General features: G+C 42.1%; 1 protein-coding gene across 1 annotated transcript in view; it reads right to left on the bottom strand.

Moving 5' to 3' along the window:
• Window positions 1–21,550, bottom strand: part of ANGPT1 (angiopoietin 1) — a 143,124-nt gene that overhangs the window by 35,184 nt on the left and 86,390 nt on the right. Inside the window, exons 4-6 of the mRNA XM_035125358.2 lie at window positions 14,624–14,856; window positions 7,013–7,140; window positions 2,366–2,467 (exon numbers count right to left, since the gene is read on the bottom strand). Of these exons, the coding sequence (XP_034981249.1) occupies window positions 2,366–2,467; window positions 7,013–7,140; window positions 14,624–14,856 (463 nt within the window). The remainder of the gene's footprint in view (window positions 1–2,365; window positions 2,468–7,012; window positions 7,141–14,623; window positions 14,857–21,550) is intronic.

Raw genomic sequence — 21,550 nt, 5'->3', positions numbered from 1 at the left:
GGGAAGTTTGAACTCTTCCCAATTTTCTTTTTGTTTTTTTTTTTCCTTCTTTCCTTTCTTTCTTCCTCTTTTTTTTCTAGGTTTATTAATATGATTATGAAAGAGTTGGGAGATGCAGATCCCCATAACTCCTTCCTCCCTGTTCTCTCAGTGGCAGGGGGGGGATATGGAAGGAGGAGGGAGGGGGGAAGCAGAACTCAACCCACAATTGGACCCCTTTGTTTCCTAAAGCACACGGGCCCTACTGGTGGCAGAAGTGGACCGGTGGGTGGAGGGAAAATGAAGGGACAGTGTTATATTATATGTCTTGTTTGTGTATTTCTTGTTTGAAAAATTAATAAAAATCTCTTTAAAAAAAAAAGAAATTCATTATGTCCTTTAAAAAAAAGAGAGAGAGCAGCAACCCAATTCAGCATTTCTGAGTTTTCTTGCACAGTAGGACACAACTATTAGTTGGATTATCCACTTCTTTGGATTTTTCCTCTGCAATAGTGGTCTCAGAAGGTACACATTTTTTTAAAAAAAACATTAGTAAGCACACAGAATGTGTACGTTAGGATGAAAAGGAATGTATTGAAAATGCATATTTTATGGGTAAATGAATACAAATTTCATACAATTTACATGTGAACTTTGTTTCTGTTATTTTGGAAAGCCTGCAAAAAATAGGACATAACAGATCTACAGAAGTGTGCATGCACACGAAAGCTCATGCCAATGACAAACATAGTTGGTCTCTAAGGTGCTACTGGAAGGATTTTTTAAATATATATATATATATTGAGAACAGTGAAACTGACATAGAATGGACTTAGGCGGGTCTGCCTGTCCTTAAATAGAAGAGGAAAATACCTTCAGCACTGAATCCAGACAAACCTACTTCCCATCAAGCCACTATTGCACAGCTAGCAGAAGTAATGCAAATGTATGACGATTCATTCTCACAGAGAGCCACAGTCTCATCAGTGATAGTGGAGCCAATGGCTGCTAAAGCAGGCAAAGTGCATTTACCTACCAGAGGCAGAGGAAGCCAGCTCGACTGAGCAACAGCCCCATTTTGTCTTTTAGTCTTAGTGCCTGGTGCTGAAGCAACATTTGAGCTTGCTCCTGTCAGTCCATCTACAGCCTGAGCTGCTCTTGGAGCTGTCCATGGTTCTACCTTGACCCTGAACTCTTGCCTTTAACATATACTCTTCCCATGAATGCGAACTGCTTATGGGTCTGCTCCCTTCAGGTTGGACTGGAACATTCAGTGGGTTGCAGTTACTACCCACTTGGACAAGGACACCTATGTGGTGGCACGAGTTCAGATAGCATCTCCATCTGAGAGCATCCCAGCAATGAGTCTCTCCACAGCCCTAATGCTGGAGTCAACAATGTTTCTGACTATGGAGTAACACAAGCTTTTATGGGTTTTGTAGGATAAAGACATAATTCTTTGATTACAGCTGGGAAGATTTCAGTCTCTGTATTTCTTAAATAAATTAGTCATTCTCGAGACATTTCTATCTGCAAAAGCAGAAATGAAAAAATATTGCCTGAATTATATTTGAAAGATGATCCTTGAGAGGATCCTTGGGCTATAGAGAAAAGATCTTCTTCACCATCTGATTATCCATCTCCAGGTTTAAAATCCTGAACATCTGTAGCTCCCCCACCTTGAATTTAATACATAATTTGTGCTATTTTTTTTAAAAAAAGAATAGGGCAGGGTTTCCCAAACTTGGGTCTCCAGCTGTTTTTGGACTACAATTCCCACCATCCCTGACTACTGGTTCTGCTAGCTAGGGATGATGGGAGTTGTAGTCCAGAAACAGCCGGAGACCCAAGTTTGGGAAACCCTGATCTAGGGCAAGGTATCAAGTATAGCAGTTTACCTCAGAACAGTGACTGTGATCCAAACCAGCCAGGGCTGGCTCTAGGTAGAGTCCCGGTGGCCCAGTGTGCTGGGTCAGTAGGTGGGGCGCTGCGCGGCAAAGCCGCGCGAAAACCATGCTGCACCCTGCGAGGGCGGGGGCGCCGGAGCGATCTCCGCCCCTCAGCACCAGGGCGCCCGACCTGCTCGAGACTGCCCTGAAACCAGCTTTCTCCTTTAAAATACTAGTAATTTCTCCGTGTTTCCTTTCAGAGATAAATCTCCCTGTGTGCTTCAAACAGGCATGAAACAGGCAAATCAAGAAAGGGGTCTTTAGATAGCTATATGAGTCACATGGTTCTTCTGGATTTCCTGTTTAAAGGCCACATTCCCAGCACAAGCTCTTGACACAGTGTCCGCTTCAAAATAAGAATGATTATATAGCAATATCCCCATGGATTCTAGGGATAGAATTCCTATAAGCAACCCCACCCCCCCACCCCAGCTTACCATCTTGTATTCTTTCCAGCTTTTTTGGAAATCTAGGCTCCCATCTTCTCGGTGTTGTATGACTGTCCAGCCTCCTCCTGAGGTCTCCATGTTACAAAAAACCTAGGCATAAGAAGATACACTCGTAAGATTCACTGTGCTAATCTGGGCCCTTGATGTATCCAAATCAGCTTCCTGCCTCCTGCAGTGACCAATCTGAACCTTCAGAAAGCTCTGCAAAAAAGCAAATTAGATAGTAACCCATGTTTTTAATGCCTAGATTCTAAAAAAGGGGGGACGGGAGGGTTACTGAACATGGAGGGTGGATTTCTCAATCTCAAAGACCCAGGGAGCAATTGTATACACAAGAAGCTGGCACAAAGCAAGTTGGAATAAGTTACACCAGATCCAAACTCCACCAGCAGTGGAGCCAAGCTAAGCCTGGCAGAGGGAAAACAAGCCTTCAAATAGTTTGAGTTACTATAATATAATAATAATTTATAATAATAATTTATTATTTATACCCCGCCCATCTGGCCGGGTCTCCCCAGCCACTCTGGGCGGCTTCCAACAGAAGAATAAAACACAATAATCTATTAAACATTAAATGCCTCCCTGAACAGGGCTGCCTTCAGATGTCTCCTAAAAATCTGGTAGTTGTTTTCCTTTTTGACATCTGTTGGGAGGGCGTTCCACAGGGCAGGAGCCACCACCGAGAAGGCCCTCTGCCTAGTTCCCTGCAACTTGGCTTCTCACAACGAGGGAACCGCCAGAAGGCCCTCGGTGCTGGACCTCAGTGTCCGGGCAGAATGATGGAGGTGGAGACGCTCCTTCAGGTATACTGGACTGAGGCCATTTAGGGCTTTAAAGGTCAGCACCAACACTTTGAATTACACTATCATCTGACCCTGTCAGAGCCCTCACGCCTCCTTTCCGAAGATAGGCAACCACTTACTGCACTTTGAGAAGGCGCTGCACCACTCACACTGTGCAAAATATGCCTCTGCCCACATGCATTTAACTACTGGTATGTAAGTAAGGCCCCCTTTCCACACACCAGCAGCTCTGTTAGAGCTGTTTTCCTCAGGTGCTATCTAACACAGCTTTGGTATCTGTCCAGTTTAAACATCCTCCTCCTCCTCCTCCTCCTCCTCCTCCTCCTCCTCCTCCTCCTCCTCCTCCTCCTCCTCCGTCTTCTTCAGAGATCACTCGTAGCCGAGTAAGAGTGTCTTCCATAAACACGATTTTAACAATGGGTCCGTAAGTGACTGTGGAGGCCAATTCTTGATCCACACATCCTTCCACAGTGGACTCATTGGTTTTCAAGAGGGAGTTGATCATGGTGTGGATTTGCCAAGTGTGCCTTCCTCTTAGCACATTTCTCCCTTGCATCCTGAGATCGAGTTTTTTCAAAGCCCATGACATCTTTGGTAAAGGCTGTTCTCCAACTGGAGCGCTCGCAGGCCAGTGTTTCTCAGTTGTCAGTGTTTATACTACATTTTAAAAGATTTGCCTTGAGACAGTCTTTAAACCTCTTTTGTTGACCACCAGCATTACGCTTTCCATTTTTAAGTTCGGAATAGAGTAGTTGCTTTGGAAGACGATCATCAGGCATCTGCACAACATGACCAGACCAACAAAGTTGATGTTGAAGATGGGTGGGATCTGTAGCACAATTCTTTCTCAGCTGAGAGAGTGTAACAGTTAGGTGGAAGAGACCCACACAACCACCGTTGGCCACATGTGGGAAGGGTTGGGCAGTGACTTCCATGTTCCTGCAGGTGCATGCAAATGGCATGAAGGATCCACACCACTGTGTGCTTTATACTGCACATCTTTTATGTGAGATGCCAGACCATATATATCTATATATCAGCCCTTTCCCTTTCCAAGGAGGAAAAAAATAATGAAAAACCCTTTTCAGTGGCATTTCAGTTTTTGCCCAGCCTTCTTACTTGAAGCAATTTCCTTATATAGTCATACCTCGGTTTAAGTATGCTTCGGTTTGAGTACTTTCAGTTTAAGTACTCCGCGGACCTGTCTGGAACGGATTAATCCACTTTCCATTACTTTCAACGGGAAAGTTCGCTTCAGGTTAAGTACGCTTCAGGTTAAGTACAGACTTCCAGAACCAATTACACTCATACTTCGGGTTACGTACGCTTCAGGTTGAGTACTCCACAGACCTATCTGGAACAGATTAATCCACTTTCCATTACTTTCAATGGGAAAGTTCGCTTCAGGTTAAGTACAGACTTCCGGAACCAATCGTGTACTTAAACCAAGGTACCACTGTATATTTTCATACTCAGATGCACATGCTCCAGTTTGGTTGAAAGTATTTCAGAGTTCCTTTCAATGTGATCTCTTAGCAAAGCTACATGCTCCACTGGTGTTTAGAGCACGATTTTAACAAAAGTTGTTACGAATTCAGTGCAGGTCTCAGCATTCTCACGCAGGAACATAGAAGGAAGCGGACCTCATGACACCAGTTGGTGACATAACGCTGTACATGGCCTGATCACATGGGGGTCACTACCCAATTCCTTTCAACTGTTTCCTTCATAATTGTCCAAAGGATGCTATTTTATCCTTAGCTGAATCAATTCCATGCCTTTCACTCCAAGGGGTATTGTCCATTCTGGTGTTATGCGGTTCCCACTACTGAATGAACTTCCATTCTGCTTTATGCAGCCCAAGAACCCCGCATTTTGTATCAGAGGAAGGGGATTGTACAATGTCGTCGTCGTCATCCCCCCCCCCCCCGCCGCCACCAAATGCAAGCCTTATTTGAGGAGGGAAGATCAAAAAAAGAAAAAGAAAAAATCTAAAGAAGTGCTTTTGCTTAGAGAAAAACAATTTGGCTCTCTGCTTCCTCCCACAATGACATTTGAGTGCAAACATTTATCTGCACCATGTGGCTTCACTGGCCTTTGATTTATAGCTGCCTTTTAAAAGCAATTCATGTATCTTATTTAACATTCGCATCAAGCTCCCAGAAACACAGTGGCTACTTTTTTTTGCACATTAAATCCTCATACACCAGTCTGTAAACTTATGTTTCCATATGGCAGCTGGGGGGAGGGCACACCCACACATACAGGAAACTTCTTGAAGTGTATTTTTAAAATTTATTTTAAAAATCCGTTCCTAAACAGGTTGGGGAGTTTTACTGTTCTGAGTAATGTAGCAAATTAAAAACGAGGAATCAGACAATGACAGAGGGATTTGCAGCACTAAATTATTCACTGTGTGGTCTGGCCCTCTCCATAGCAATGGAAGGGAACACCTGCCACATTAACAGGAATGGCAGGCCGATTATAAATGTTAGCTTACCACTATCTGAGCCAACAAATGTCCTCAACTGGCTCATGTCCCAGACAAGGTCAAGGCACTCAGCTATTAAACACCTTTAACATGTTTTGAGGTCAAAACTTGAATACGCACATACCCATAAGAACTTGAATTGCTCTGCTTTTTTTTTTGCTTGATAGTGGATGGAATATAACCTGAATCATCACAATGCAGTGGATTCTAATGAAATGAAACTCCCCTAACTGATAAGAGATGTATCAAATTTACAACAGCCCCAGGGAAGCGTGTGCTTTTGTTGTTGTTTTAGCATTAAAATATACCATAGCGCTCAACTTTATTTTAGATGCTGCCAGTTCCAGACATATGTCAGCTGAAAGAATTCCACCCAAAATGGAAACAGGAGTGGGAGATGTCATCTCTCCCCCCCCCCCTTTTCTGTCCCATGTCTGGTAAAGAAATAAATCCAGGCGAACGGTAGCTGAATGGAAACAATGCCACATGTGACTAATATATGGCAGAATGAAAAAGGATGACTTCTTACATCCCTAATGATGGACTGGTTGGAAGATGTCATTGTGGTACATAGGGGACTGCACCCAATACAGTTTCTTCTCTGCCTCTGGTAACTGGAGATAGCAGTGAAGTGGATCACTGATGAGACACACATTTTGAAACTATCTAGCACTGCTCCAAGCATTGCTTTTTCTTGCTAGTTTCTTTAGACGGCTTTGTATTTAGAGGATCATGGGTGTTGTTGTTTTTTGAGGCACAATATTGCAACTTATCACTGCAAAATTTCAAAATCCCTGCTAAGCAGACACGTGCTTTTAAATCCCTTCCAGAAATAAACAGTAAATTGCAAGAACTCGGGCCAGGAGGAAGATGAATTTCAAGTAAGTCTTCAAAAGGTTTTATTTATGTAATGTTAAGATGAATTCAAATGATAAGATGAATTCAGGCAAACATACTTGGTACACTCTGACCATTAAAACATTGCTGATGAAGAATTGGCGAAACAGGGCCTTGTCCTGGGAAATTTTCACTGGAATTTATTTTTATTTGCCTCTTTATCGTACTGGAATAGATTCCTATTTGAATTCATCTTATCATTACATAAATAAAACCTTTTGAAGACTTACTTGAAATTCATCTTCCTCCTGGCCTGAGTTCTTGCAATTTACTGTTTAAATCCCTTCCTGCAGAAATTGAGGAGATGGGCCAGGGGTGCATCCTATCTCACAGCATTAGAATTTAAAGATATGATACCCAGATTGCAAAAGGCCAACTCTTGAGCTCTGCTGAGTATCTACTGAAACAGTTTTTTTTAAAAAAACAACCACAAAAATTATTTACCTTTTTAGGTTCTGATATGTTATTAACATAAATAGTGTAGACGCCACTTTTGTTGAAGCCAGCTTGGTATGCATCAGCACAGTCTCTGAATGGCCTGTCATCTTCTCTTTTTGTATTCTTTAGTACAACTGAAAAACAGAAAACGAGCATGGTGTTGACATCAGCAGTAACAGCCGCATTGCAGTGTTATTTCTAATGGTGTATTTTTTTTTAATGGTTGCACACTGCTCTGATATTTTACAATGTGGCAGCATAAAAATACTTTCATAAATAGATCAATATAGTATCCGAAAATTAGAGCCATTTAATTCAGTGACAAGCAGAGTGATACCACAGCATGAGCAACTGAGTCTAGGTTATCCTGGTCCAAGGGCAGATCTACACTCGTGGTTTTTAAAGTTAAGGAAGGGTTACAGAATCTGTTGATAATGTAGGTGGACACATGGCATCCTACTTTTTACGTGCATAGAGCTTAATTTTTAATTGTTTTATGCTGCTATATCAGTGCAACACTGCTCATATGTCCCTAGGGAGTGTTTTGCATTCAAACCCTGCCTTTCCCCCCTCCCATAGTATTCAAGGGGCAGATAACAAAGGAAGCAGAGGGAGAGAGGAAGAATTAAAATGTGAGACCAGAAGGTGGAGCACAGCAACCAGTGACCACCACCAGCATTTTGGAAAATGGTGTGGCCAGGTATTGATTACATTTGACGCGGGGGGGGGGGGAGAGACCAAAGGTAAAAAAAAATGTTTTGATTAACAAGTATGCCTTGTGACGTTTTAGGATGACATATCTAATATCGTTCCAATAGGGGGAAAGAATGTTCAACAGGTCAGTGTAGATCCCGCCCAAGAACAGCTGCAGTTGGTGAATTAGCCTAAACTGGGCAGAAGCATTCATAGCCACAAAAGCCACTTGAGACTCCAGTGATAAGCCCTGCAGAAAGAGACAAGTCCTCACCTGGTGCCTAAAGAGATGGGGAGTGTTGATGCTACCTGGACCTCATGGGGAAGTGAGGATGATAACTCTGCTACTCCAAGGGCCTTCAGGTGGTTCCCTCACTGCGAGAAGTGAGTTTACAGGGAACGAGGCAGAGGGCCTTCTTCGTAGTGCCGCCCGTCCTGTGGAACACCCTCCAAATGGATGTCAAGGAAATAAACAACTACAGTGGTACCTCAGGTTAAGTACTTAATTGGTTCTGGAAGTCCATACTTAACCTGAAGCATACTTAACCTGATGCAAACTTTCCCATTGAAAGTAATGGAAAGTGGATTAATCTGTTCCAGACGGGTCCACAGAGTACTTAAATTGAAAGTAACCTGAAGCGTACTTAACCCAAGGTATGACTGTATCTTACTTTTAGAAGACATCTGAAGGCAGCCCTGTTTAGGGAAGTTTTTAATGTTTCATCATGTTTTTAATATTCTTTTGGGAGCTGCTCAGATTGGCTGTGGAGGCCTAGCCAGATGGGTGGGGTATAAGTAATAAATTGTTACTTATTGTATCTGAAGAAGTGTGCATGCACACGAAAGCTCATACCAAAATAAAAACTTAGTTGGTCTTTAAGGTGCTACTGAAGGAATTTTTTTATAATAAATTGTTGTTGTTGTTGTTGTTGTTACAGAGAAGGCCTACAGCAAGGTGCAGACCTCTCCAGCAAATGATACAGTAAATCAGGGGCCAGCAAACTTTTTCAGCAGGGGGCCGGTCCACTGTCCCTCAGACCTTGTGGGGGGGGCGGACTATATTTTGAAAAAAGAACGAATTTCTATGCCCCACAAATAACACAGAGATGCATATTAAATAAAAGCACACATTCTACTCATGTAAAAACACGCTGATTCCCAGACCGTCCACGGGCCGGATTTAGAAGGCAAGTGGGTTGGATCTGGCCCCCGGCCTTAGTTTGCATACCCATGCAGTAAATTAACCGACAGAAATAAGGTTTGATGGAGGAAGCTTCCCTATCCTGCCAACATGCCTGTTTGAAGCACACAGTATCTGCTGACAATCGAAGGTGGAAGCCCTATGTTTAAGTTATGCTACGATACATAAAACTCACATTACCTATTAACGGCAGGATTCGTGACTCACAATCTGTTGGCACTATATAAATGTTAAATAGTAGCAGCAGTAAAAGTTTTACGGAGGAATCTTAACGTCTTTTGTTACACTTAGAGAGGGGAAAAGCAACAGAGCTACTGTTACATCGCCAGATTAGCACATACTCTCTCCCTTTTATTATCAAGGAAAACATCCATTTGCTGCCTTCTTCACCTCACTTTTCTTTTGAGTTCCTAGCACAGCCCGATGGATGAGGCCCAGAGTTTATTGTTTTAGGCTGTTTATCTTGAAAGAAAAATCAAGGCAGCTTAGAAGTCAAACAGTGGGAAAATAGAATGAGGAATCGGAACAATAAAATAGGGTGCTGTTGGCTTCATTCATATGTTATCATCAGTCTGGGTTGCTGAAAGATTGCTCAGATAAAAAAGATTTTATCTTCCTCTGGGAAGCAAATTCCACTAAATAACGGCTAAGGCTATAAAGGCTTGCCAGTTGCCTTGAAGCTCTGATAAAGAGAAAAGGCAGAACCCAGAACAGCCCCAGTCTTGCTGTGCAAGAAGGCTTCTATGAGAAGCTCCCTGTTATATGCCTGCCCCAGGCCTTAAAAATTAAAGCCAGCATATTGAACCTTACCTAGAAGAACTTTAGCTAAAACAATTGTTTGGTAAAGGTAAAGGTAGAGGGACCCCTGACCGTTAGGTCCAGTCGTGGACGATTCTGGGGTTGCAGCACTCATCTCGCTTTATTGGCTGAGGGAGCCGGTGTACAGCTTCCAGATCATGTGGCCAGCATGACTAAGCCGCTTCTGGCGAAACCAGAGCAGCGCACGGAAACGCCGTTTACCTTCCCGCCAGAGCGGTACCTATTTATCTACTTGCACTTTGACGTGCTTTCAAACTGCTAGGTTGGCAGGTCATTTTGTAACCTAGGCCAAATACAAATTCCAGCAGCTGATCCGATCAACAGATGTTACCAAATTCCATCATTCCAGCTGGAGTGAATTGCACACTGTGATCACTATCCAAGGAAGAATCCTGCTATCTTTATGGTAGATGTCTTCTTTCCTGTAAGTCACCACCACTCAAAAGCACTTGCAGGCAGGAATCCAACAGGTAGAGTTTTGTTTTTTACGATCACACACATTTTCTACCTGCTGAATTTCTGGAAAAAAGTTTTAATTGTTTCTCCAGCAGGGTAGTCATTGGTTGTCCTCATACTCATACTCCCCCACCTATTATTTTAAATATTTATTAGTTGCTTTTTCTTACAAATCTGTATATGTACTTATCTGTTTATGAAAAAAATGAAATACAAGCTTGATAGCTCCATTCCTTTTGTTTTTACATCAAATCAGGAATCTCAGCATGGTGTGGTGGAACAATAATTCCCTTACAGGTGCCTTTCCCCAAAAATAAAACTGGCATGAAAACTGAGCTGCCAAGCAATTGTGTTCCTTAAAGACTGCTGCATTTCCTCTTTCTTTCTCTTTTTTGTGTGAACAAAGGAAAACCTTTGCCTTATTGGAAAAGTTCCAATTTGTAATTACTCCAGGATGGAACTACGGTCTCTTGTATCCAAAGAAATGACTTCTGTGCCAAGAATTATCTTCCCGTCACTGCCCTCGTGCACCTCTGTTCTATCTTTCCTAACTTGCTCCCCCCCTAAACTGAACCCCCTTAAACATTGTAACCCTTTCCTCTTCTAGGAACGTTGCTCCAGTCCCTTGATCATTTTGGTTACTAGTTAACAAGCAGCTTTTAGAGATTTAGATTCAGGTAAGTAGCCGTGTTGGTCTGACGCAATCGAAATAAATAAAAAATTGTCCAGTAGCCCCTTAGAGGCCAACTAAGTTTGTTCCGGGTATATACTTCTTTAAGACACTTAAAGGTACAGGTAAAGGTACCCCTGACTGTTAGCTCCAGTCGCGAACGACTCCAGGGTTGCCGCGCTCATCTCGCTCTATAGTTCGAGGGAGCCGGCGTTTGTCTGCAGACAGCTTCCAGGTCATGACTCAGCCAGAATTTGGTGACTACAGCTCCCATCAGCCCAGGCCAGCACAGCCAATCATCCACAACATCTGAAGTGCTTCATATCTAGCGCTTACATTGAAAGCTGAGCCTAGCTTGCCTCTCCTTCCTTGAATTTGCTCTGCAACTGGAAGTGGACCAGTCACATCCCTGTTGACGGAATACTAGAATGAATGGGCATTTACTCTCTCCACAGAGATGATTCTGGTTGAGAAGAAAAGGGCTGCAGCAGCAAGGTAGCCATGTTGGCTGTTCGGCTTTTTTACTACATTGGATTATGATCCTAGGGAGCAAAATATATTGTGTGTTTTAATAACCATGATAGTGCTGCGCCTGCACTTTTTTTTTTTTTAAAAAAAACAACCCTCATTTCACAGCCACTTTGGAACCTTTCTTTGGCTGGGAAGTGAAGCATAAATGCAAATAAACATTTGTGGGTATATAGTGATCTTTGATATCAGTGGCTGGGAAGCAACAGTGGGGAGAGAGTTATTGCATTCATGTTCTGCTTTTGGGTTTTCTTAGGCATTTGCTTGGCTGCTGCGGGAAACAGGATGGTGGACTAGATCAGCCTTTGGTCTGATGTGGCAGAGTTCTTTTTAATGTTTAAATATGCACTAATTAAGGTATACTGTAATAATAATAATAATAATAATAATAATAATAATAATAATAATAATAATTTATTTATATCCCGCCCATCTGGCTGGGTTTCCCCAGCCACTCTGGGAGGCTTACAACAGAAAAATGAAATAAAATAACCTATTAAACATTAAAAGCCTCCCTAAACAGGGCTGCCTATCATCTTTAATTTGCTAAGCAGAGCAGTTCAGCTGCAGAAGCTTGTCTGTTTTATACCTATTTATGGGGTGGGGTATCACACAATCACAGGAAGACTTCAGAATTCTCAGTACCTTGTGCTAGACAAGATAACCAAGTCTGGGGTGTAGATAGAACCTTGCTGACTGTCACTCAGCAACAATGCAAGATTGCAATTACCATACTCTCTTTTAAGGCCAAACTACATATGATATTCAATGCAACAATTGATGTTGCAAGTGGATATATATGCAGTATATGTCAACACCAATGCTGGAGGACCAATCAGGATCAGAAATGCAGTGTGTGGGGAGTGGGGTTAACTTATTCCTCCCACATTGCTTTCTCAATGAAAATCACCCTTACAATTTGGCATTATTTGGTTTAGAACGGAAGCTTCCAATATTTCCAATTCTGTTGTTGTTGTGGAAATTTTTATACTCCTTGAGATCCCACCTTTTACCTAGGAAATGTGCATGTGCAAAGTTGACACAGTATTTCCTTAGTGTTGGGATTCAGCATTTTTCATGCTACAATAAACCTTGAGTTGAAGTGTGAAAAGCTGAATATTGCAAGTAGGAGTTGATGGACACAGGAAGCTGGGCTGGAGGCTGGCACTTGTAACATTTCCTTGCATCTACCATACTCCCTGTTGTTTTTGTCCATTGAGTTGGGAAAGATTGAGGGTGCAAGGAGAAGGGGACGGCAGAGGACGAGATGGCTGGACAGTGTTCACGAAGCTACCAACATGAGTTTGCCCAAAGTGCGGGAGGCAGTGGAAGACAGGAGTGCCTGGTGTGCTCTGGTCCATGGGGTCATAAAGAATCAGACATGACTAAATGACAACAACCATACTCCCTAATGCATGGGAAAGGGCTGTAGCTCGATGACAGAACATCTGCTTTGCATGCTAGGTCCTAGGTTCAATCTCCAGGTAAAGAGCACCCTGCCTGAACTCCCAGAAGCTGGTGCTGCCAGTCAATGTACTGACCTAGAAGAACCAACAGTCATACTTCATGTGTTCCTGTGTTGGTGTGAATAGACTCTGAATTGTCCTCATTCAGAGTCAGGAACTTTCCTTTGATCAACCAAAGATTGTCAAACGCTAGTTTAGTAATTCTCAAACCCCTGATAATAATGCGATATTATATATCAGAGGATGTTGAGAAAAGGCTGTGTCAAGCAAAATTAATTTTGATTTACTCAGTAATCTAAGATCTGACACAATGAATAAGAAATTCAAAACATAGTATTTACTGGTTCCGATGTAAATTAACCAATCCTATTACTAATCGAAGGATGCTTATCTTGATACTAGCATATTTCAACATTTCCTGACATTTCTAATCACATGTTGATATAATGAAGGATGTAGTGCTTTGTGGCTTTTCAAATATCTGTCAAATATGGTTGTTATATTAACCTAAAACTGACTTTTCATGATTGCATGCTCGGCTATTCAACAGTGATCGCAGACAATGGGTTTGTGATCCTACTTGTTGGTGAGACTGTTGTTCCGACTCATTGCTAAGATTGTATAGTTCCATTCAAAGTTCAGCTAATGAGAGTCAAAACTTTCCTGTAGGTTGGTAAAGACAAAAGCTCTGGTGTATAAACCAGTTGCACTTGCACCTAAGTCACCATGATCCCCAGTGACCCCCAGTATAGCCCCAGTAGAGCCACCATGTCCCACCGGAGCAGAGCCCTCAAACTTTCCTATGGTCACAAAGAGCACACCAAGTGGTGGTGCTCCATTTCAGGTCTGGGGGGCTCCCCTTTCAATGACCCCTACTGCTTGGGGAGCAAATGAGACCCAGGATAGGAGTAGGGACTCTGCAGGAGTAGGGACTTTGTTATGAACAAGTGGTTGACTCTGATGCCTCCTGGGGATCTGTCTGTGATTCTGCAAGCCCTGTGTCCAGTCATCTTTGCTATGTAGAACTGTAGTGATCTGCTACTCTTGTCATCCTGGGTTTTGAACATGTACTTAGTTCACCCAGGTTGACCCAGGGTCCCTCCAACGCCCTACTCTGTTTTGTTCTGAGGATAAAACTTCCATGGGTGCTACTTTAATACAAACATGTCAATATATGCTTGTATCATGCATGTGTTATGAAGCTTACCCTGGAAATCTCTTGGCACTTACTAGTCCCACTCAGTCCATTGGTAGGACTGGTCCTGGTGGCTACCTAGCAAAATCCTCAAAAATGGGAGCCCAGTTGCTGCCCTTAAGCTTAGAAGCCAGCCTTGGAACTCACCCCTCTCCCAACAATTTCTTAATCTGTCTTATTCACTCTTGCCCACTTAGCTATGCTTAAGTCCTACACATACAACACTTCTGTAAGGTCAGATGGGGACATGCAGAAGTTGTGGGGGGAGGGGGGCATCTAGCAACCCACGGAATCATACCATAGTAGTTCTGAAAGTCTACATTATAATCTTAGGTGTTAAATTAGATCATGGCTTTACAATCCACAAGGAGCATCATTCAGTACCCAATGGTCATTTGATTCTGAATGTGTTCAAGGACGTTGGCCTAAGCAGGTATTTGGAAAATATAGCTTTATCCTCGGAATGACATGCTAATAGAAATCTGGGACAGAATTGACACAATAAGATGGCAGTCATTGTATCAGAGACATTCTGGGGAGAAATCCATAACCACCCCTGATTTAATTGTTCAGGCATATGCCATCTTACCTCCTTCTTTAGAACAAAGACTGACTAAGTTGTGAACGGTGTCCATGAGTTCCAGCTGTTGTTTTTGCAGAATACTGTTATTAGTGGTTGCCTTACTCAGCTGCCTCTCCAGTTCTTGGATGATGTAGGTCTGACGTGAAACCAAGCCTTGCAGGCTCTCTTTCTCCTCCTTCAGCGTATCCAGCTCCCCTTTATGTCTTTCTTCCATTTCAAGGATTTTGTGTTCCAATAAACTAGGAGGGGCAAAACACATCAATACGACATCTTTGTTAGTGCTATTGTATGGGAGTAGCTGGCTGGAGAATCAAGCAGAGGATATGAGAGGCTGCAGGTCATTCATTCATTTGTTCGTTCATTCATTCATTACATTCATACAATTCCTCCAAGGAGCTCCACATGGTACAAATGGTTGTCCATCTCATTCTGCCCTCACAACCACCCTGTGAGGTAGGTTAGGCTGAGAGACAGTGATTGCCCAAGGTTGCTGTGCGCGGACTATTATCTTAGTCTCCCAGGTCTTAGTCCATCACTCTAACAAGTACATACATCATGCTGGCTGTCTTTTATATGTGGAAGCAGCCCAAAGCCTTTGAGAACCAACCCAGGTCTGGAGGGTTGCCTCCCAACGATAGGAGTGGTTGAATCTGTCACTTTTGGTTTCTCAATTCCCCACTCTTAGTTTCAGTTCTCCACATTTCCACATCAGTTTGCAACTTTTTATTTTAAAAAATCATCGTGAAAATGCATCAGCATTTAACTGCAAATTTCTCCTAATATACACTTTTTTGGGGGGAGGGGGGAATTTCCAATGCAGTGGGCAGCTAGCACCTGCAAAGAATAAAAGGATAAGGGGAGGAGGAGTGAAGAAGGAGAAGCACATTAGCCCAAAGCTCACCTTATTATTACTATAAACTATAGTCTGGGCCTGCTTGCCCATGAAGTGGGCTGAAGTCTTGGGTGGTGGAATCCTGTGGGGCAGCACTTCTGCAGCAATGACTTCATTTGGCAAGATCTCGTGAGAGTTCTGTGAGATCTCGTGAGAGTTCTGAAAGATCTTTCCAGAAGATGCCACTACCATGTGAGCTAGGCAAGTGAGGCTTCTGCAGGAAAGGGCACCTCACGTTTTGCCACAGGTGGTTAAGCAGGATGGGACCCTCCGACCATAGTTTGTCATTACAGCAGAAAAGTCTACATTAAAATACAGCCCCAAGTTGCATTTAAAGTGTGATTTCAAGACAGTTTGGAGGTTACTGGCTGGAGAAACTGCAAAGGGAGAAGAAATGAGTTTCGAAAAGCCTCAGAGGAGCAACATAACGCAGACCTGTTTCTGGATAATACTGCTGACAAACATGGCCAAACCTTGACACCTGGCAACATACCATCGTTATAAATGGTTTATATCTGAAACCATTATGAATGGTTTCCTATCTGAAAACTAATATTTGGCTAAAGAGTAAAGGTGACTAGACTGACTATGGCTGCATGGAAAATAAAAAATACCACCCACCCACCCCGTGCGTATTTTACTACGATTCCTATTACGATTCAGATTTCCAGGTGAGATAACATTTAAAGCATACAGGAATATATTAAATATGTGTTTCGAAAAAGCAAGATGATGTAAGATCTTCTCTTCTCTAAATGAGAGTGCTACCCAGATCCTCGTGAGTCCTGCTTGCCCCCCATAGTCTTTAGTTGTACTAGAATCCAAGGACATTTAAAGTTAAAAAATATCAGTTTCTCCAAATTTAGTTAATTTCTCTGTGAGGCGTCACCCTAACTGTTCTCAGATTGTAGAGTTATGTGAGGTACATAGTGTCTTTAGAGAACAGGGAAGTGAAACCTGACACGGCAAAGGTGATCCAGATAAAGAATATAATTGTTCACCCAAAGAGGAAATTAGGAACAAGCCAACATGATACTTCACTCTGCCAGAATTTCTTTCAGTGAAGTTGGCTTGTGCATGTTTGAAATATATTTTCATGGTGAATCAGAGGGCATTCACTCTTCATTGAGAACTTCAGGCTAAAATATGGGGAGGGGGGAACCTTGGACCTGGGGACAGAATGTGGCCTTCTCGGCGTCCCTCTCTGACCCTCAGTACTCTCTCCACAGACCCCTCTCAGGGTCACATGACTCAACACTCCAGATCCACACTCTCCTCAAGTGTTTGGGCCTAACCAGAAAGTCCTTGAACTGCAAATAACGCCTATTGCTTCCCTGAATGGAGCAGGGAGGTATGTATAGAAACCCCTGTTTCTTGTGTAGTTGAAATGTCCAAAGTAAGAGTCTCCTCCATTGCTCCAGCCACTTTTCTCTCTGGCCCCACCCACCACTGGAATGCAGCCCTTTCTGGAAAGTTCTCCATGTGGGAACATGGTCCTCCTTATTATGGGATTTTTATCCCCACCCGCACTCAGACCTTGCTCCCAGTGGGATAGGAAGCTCGGAGTTTGGAAGAGTTGCCTCTCCTTTCGAGGTAGGTCTCCAAACAGCCAAGGCTTTTCTATCACAGGCTTCTTTACATCTTTCTCTGGAAACTACATTTCTGAGGGGGGTCACCGGCATCCTTTTTCTTGGCCTGCTCTCCTTCTTAGCCTGAAGGAGGAAAATATATGGCTTTCTCCCTTTCCTCTCCCTGTGGGCACGTCACTGCTATAGGTTTTGTTGATTGCAGAGGAAGGAAGAGGGTTGGGGGACTGAGATGAGCACTATGAGCTCCTGAAAGTTGTATCTATTCCTGATCATCTTCCCTCACATCCCTAATCACCAGGTCTTTCTCTTACAGAGATGACTGGGGAGCATCTTCATAAATGGATGTGCATTTTTCCCCAGAGTTCCACTGGACACTATAGCAATGGACTACTTGTGGTGTGGTCCAGTATTAGCATCAAGACTCAGCATCATAAAACCACTCATGTGGTGGTGTTTGGAGGTTTTAGCATCGAAACCTTCCTGTTATAACAAGGAAGATGTAAATATACCCCATCTGCAGACCAGTCTTTTGATTCCGTATGCCAAAGATCATGCTTTTTATATCCACAGACTAACCAGTGGATTCAAGACTGCCAGTGATCCACGTGCTATCCAAGATTTAATTTGAGATTCCCCCCACATCCCTCTTAAGGCTTTTATTTCTGGATAACAGATCAGTGGCAGAGTGCCTTAAACACAGCTCATCTACCCAAACCTCGGGATATAATAGTATCCATATGTTATTGTTTTTTATTGACTATCACAGACATTCAGTGTGGGATGTTACATATGATAAACATATACTTAATTAAAGCCATGGATCTGCTTCTACACTCTGGAGTAATATTTTTCTAGAAAGGAAAAGTAATGAAAATGAAACAAAAATATGCTTTCCATTTAAATTATATAACATTTGATGTACAAGAAACACACCTCCTAAAAGCACGACTTTTTGTCTCACAAAGCGAAAAGTAGGAGGGATTATGGATTAGAAGAACATGAAAAGAGTCTTGCTGGATCAGGCAAAAGGCCGATTGAGTCCGGCCTCCCTGCTTCCCACCACGGCCAACCAGATGTTTCTGAGAAGCTTAAAGCAGTTAGTGCAGTTCTTATTCTTACAACCACTTCTGCTTGGCTTTTCTAGGATTCTCATAAAAAAGCTGTCCCCCCCCCACATACTGAACCATCTATACACCATTTCTGCAACAATTTGCTTTTCGCTTTTCTTTTTTTTGGTAGATCCTCATGAAAATACGTCAGCATTTTAATGTGGCATTTTTTCCTAATACAGTCGTACTTTGGTTCTCAAATGGAATCTGTTCTGAAAGTCCAGTCGACTTCCGTAAATGTTCAAAAACCAAGGCGCAGCTTCCGATTGGCTGCAGGAGCTTCCTACACTCAATCAGAAGCTGCAGGGAAGCTGTGTCAGATATTTGGCTTCCAAAAAACATTCACAAACTGGAACACTCACTTCCGGGCTTGCGGCGTTCGGGAGCCAAAACGTTCGAGTCGCAAGGCATTCCAGAACCAAGGTACGACTGTAAATATATTTTTGCATGTTTTGAAAAATATACATATTTTTGCAAGTACTTTCCCCGAATAAAATGCATTTTTCTATGTTATTGCCATGTGCGTATGCACTTTTATACACACTTCATTTTAGTTTATGCATTTTTGTACACACTACTTGGGTGAAGACCCGCATTGCAAAATTCAGAAAAGTGTAAATTTCAAAGGATCTCTGATGTACTGCTTCCTTAAGGAGGGAGGATAGGTGGGGGTGTCTGTTTATATCTGTTGATTTCCACAATGCAGCATGCTGTCCTGTTAGTTACCTCCCAGACAATATTTTACATAACAGTAAATTAATTCCCAGTAATGAGTTGGCCACGGGAGTTAGATTAGTGGAATGCTGCCTATGTCAAGGAAGGAAGAGAGATGGTAGCATTTTTAACCCCATTGGCTGGGATGTTGTGGAATGAGGAAGCCTACAGATGTTTTGCTGTTTAAGCAACAACACATCTGACCATTTATAGATGACTTCATGAAAGTCATGTCAGCTTCATGTAGTGCAATAAAGAGGCTGGGTATTTTAGATTTCCCCTTCCCGTTTATATTTACAAATGTGGTTTTGCATTAATTTCAGAATCAGTGTATAGATAAGGGATGCATACACATTGCCTTAATGATTCTCCCTGCAGAAATGGCAATGAAAACCATATTGAAGTGTTCAGAGTGCTATGCACATCCAGAAAGGGTGACATTCTCAGTAACATGGTAATTACTTGTCAATGGTGGTCAGACCACTAATTTCATGTCTCCTTTATTTAGCTGCACAACAAACCCCACAATGAAACCACAGGCCTATATTTAGATGGGAGATTTCGAAGCCATGTTTAAAGGCAGAAATGCCAGCAGAGAATAAAGTCCTACTGTTGAGACCTACTATCAGCCTTTTGCTTCAGAGTTTGCAGGGCACACTGCAGCCAGCTCAAGACTTGGATTCTATTTATTTTAAATCTTTGATCAGATCAAGTGTTGGCATTTTTTAAGGGAAACTAATTGCATGTGTTTTGTGAAATGCGCATTATAAAGTTCTTGAAAAAACAGGTAACATTAGTAAAAAAAAAACCGCATATGAAAATGTGTTTATTGGGAGAAATTCATCCTAAAATGCTGATAAATTTTCATGAGAACAAGAAGAAGAAGAATTAGCAAATTGCTGAAAAATGTGGAGAACTCAATTTAATGTTGGAAAAATGAGCCTGTGAGAACAAAATGTGACAGATCCATCCCATTCCTTTAAAGGAAATAATTAGGGATGCTTCAAATATCATACGTTTCCTACATGGAGAGCATGTAGGAAAAGCAAGAAGGCCACATGTAGATTTTCATGAGTAATGATCATCCTTGTGTCTATTACTACAGCCCACATAGGAAATACAGATCATTTGAAACAGGCTTTAGATGTTGCAAGATCAGGTTAAAGGTGCAAAGAAAAGTGTGTTGTCTTTTGGGCATGTTAGCTAGGGGGCATATTCCTTTAGATGACAACGTTTAAGAGCTGCTCGTTCCTAGTCTCAAAAGCCACAATATTATCTAATGCTGTCAAGTCTATTGATCTTAAATGAGGCCCGAAATCAATTTTCCACCGGAGAAATGGTGCGTTACATTTGTCAGGATGTAAACCAGCAGGGTGGATCAGCAGGAGAGTATGCCTAACCCCCTTCTCCCTGTTCTGCTAATAAACTTCACTCTTAGGGAGAGGTTAGACAGAAAGGCCAATGTAAAAAATCCTCTGTTGCAGCTACTGTGGAAAAAAAAGGTGAAGTAGTAGACCGTGGAACCAGCCCTGATGATTCTCCCCTGGGGCTAGGATTGCTTGAGTCAGACAATTTCTTTTGCAAGGTAGATCTGCTAATCCAGACAATGCTTGAAGTTTAAAGAGGATTTCAACTCAGATGCATATGAGAACAGGATGTGGACCAGTACTTAGATATATATTAGGGTTCTCAAGAGCCTGGACATTTTAAAAGTACAGATAATAAGATAATAACAGAGACAGATAACCGCCATCACTGGGATAAATGCCCTGCATATAGTCTACATTTTTTACTGTATTTTATAAGGGAATTCAAGATGACACTTCACCTGCCATGAAGCTGGAATGGTTGTCTTAGAGATGGAATTCTCTGATGATCTGGACCCCGAGTGCACTTTTTTTTCTTTAATTCCAGTCTTACTCCCTTACTGGTTCTGCTAAAAATATTAACATTAACATCAACAAAGGGAGCCCTCCTTGCTCACCTACAACTTAAATCTGTGAGATAGATAGGTACAAGGCATAGGGTCTTTTCCATGGTGGCTTCATGGCTTCAGAATCGTTTACCGCCTCACCTCCAAAAGCCAGTTTTTTTTCCACCCAAGGGGCTTGAATGACTTGAAATTTGGCATTCACATCAGCAATATTCTTCTCTGAGAGAGCTTTCCTTCTGTTGTCTTGTATTAGGAGGTCAATGTGTTTTATCTGGCTTATTGTTTTGATTTCTTAGCACATAAGTGGAACATGGTTCAGTGAAATTTGGTGATTCAGCCTACAAGTATTTTAAAACAAATAAAGCAATTCACAAACATCAGAAGTAAGAGTTGTCATCCTTTTTTAAAAAACAACAACAACCATAAGCAATCCCTTGCATTCAGCTATATAATCTACCTGATATTTTGTTACGGTTGTTGCTGTTATTAATAAAATACATTTCTTACTGAAGATGTAAACTGGCTCTTTCAAGGAGTACTGGAAACCTTTTCTAGGCTATTTAAAAAGTAACTTTCCATATGCGAAGTCCACAGCTAAGAAAAAAAAAACAGCAGCACTTATTAAGAAAACCATTAAAGAAGATGAAACTGGATGTGATGGAATTTTAGAATGAAATTGTATGTAATCTTGATTAT

The sequence above is a fragment of the Zootoca vivipara genome, chromosome 8 (assembly GCF_963506605.1).
Source record: "Zootoca vivipara chromosome 8, rZooViv1.1, whole genome shotgun sequence".
NCBI lineage: Eukaryota > Metazoa > Chordata > Lepidosauria > Squamata > Lacertidae > Zootoca > Zootoca vivipara.
The sequence above is the reverse complement of the archived record's forward strand: the minus strand, read 5'-3'. Positions and strand labels throughout refer to the sequence as shown.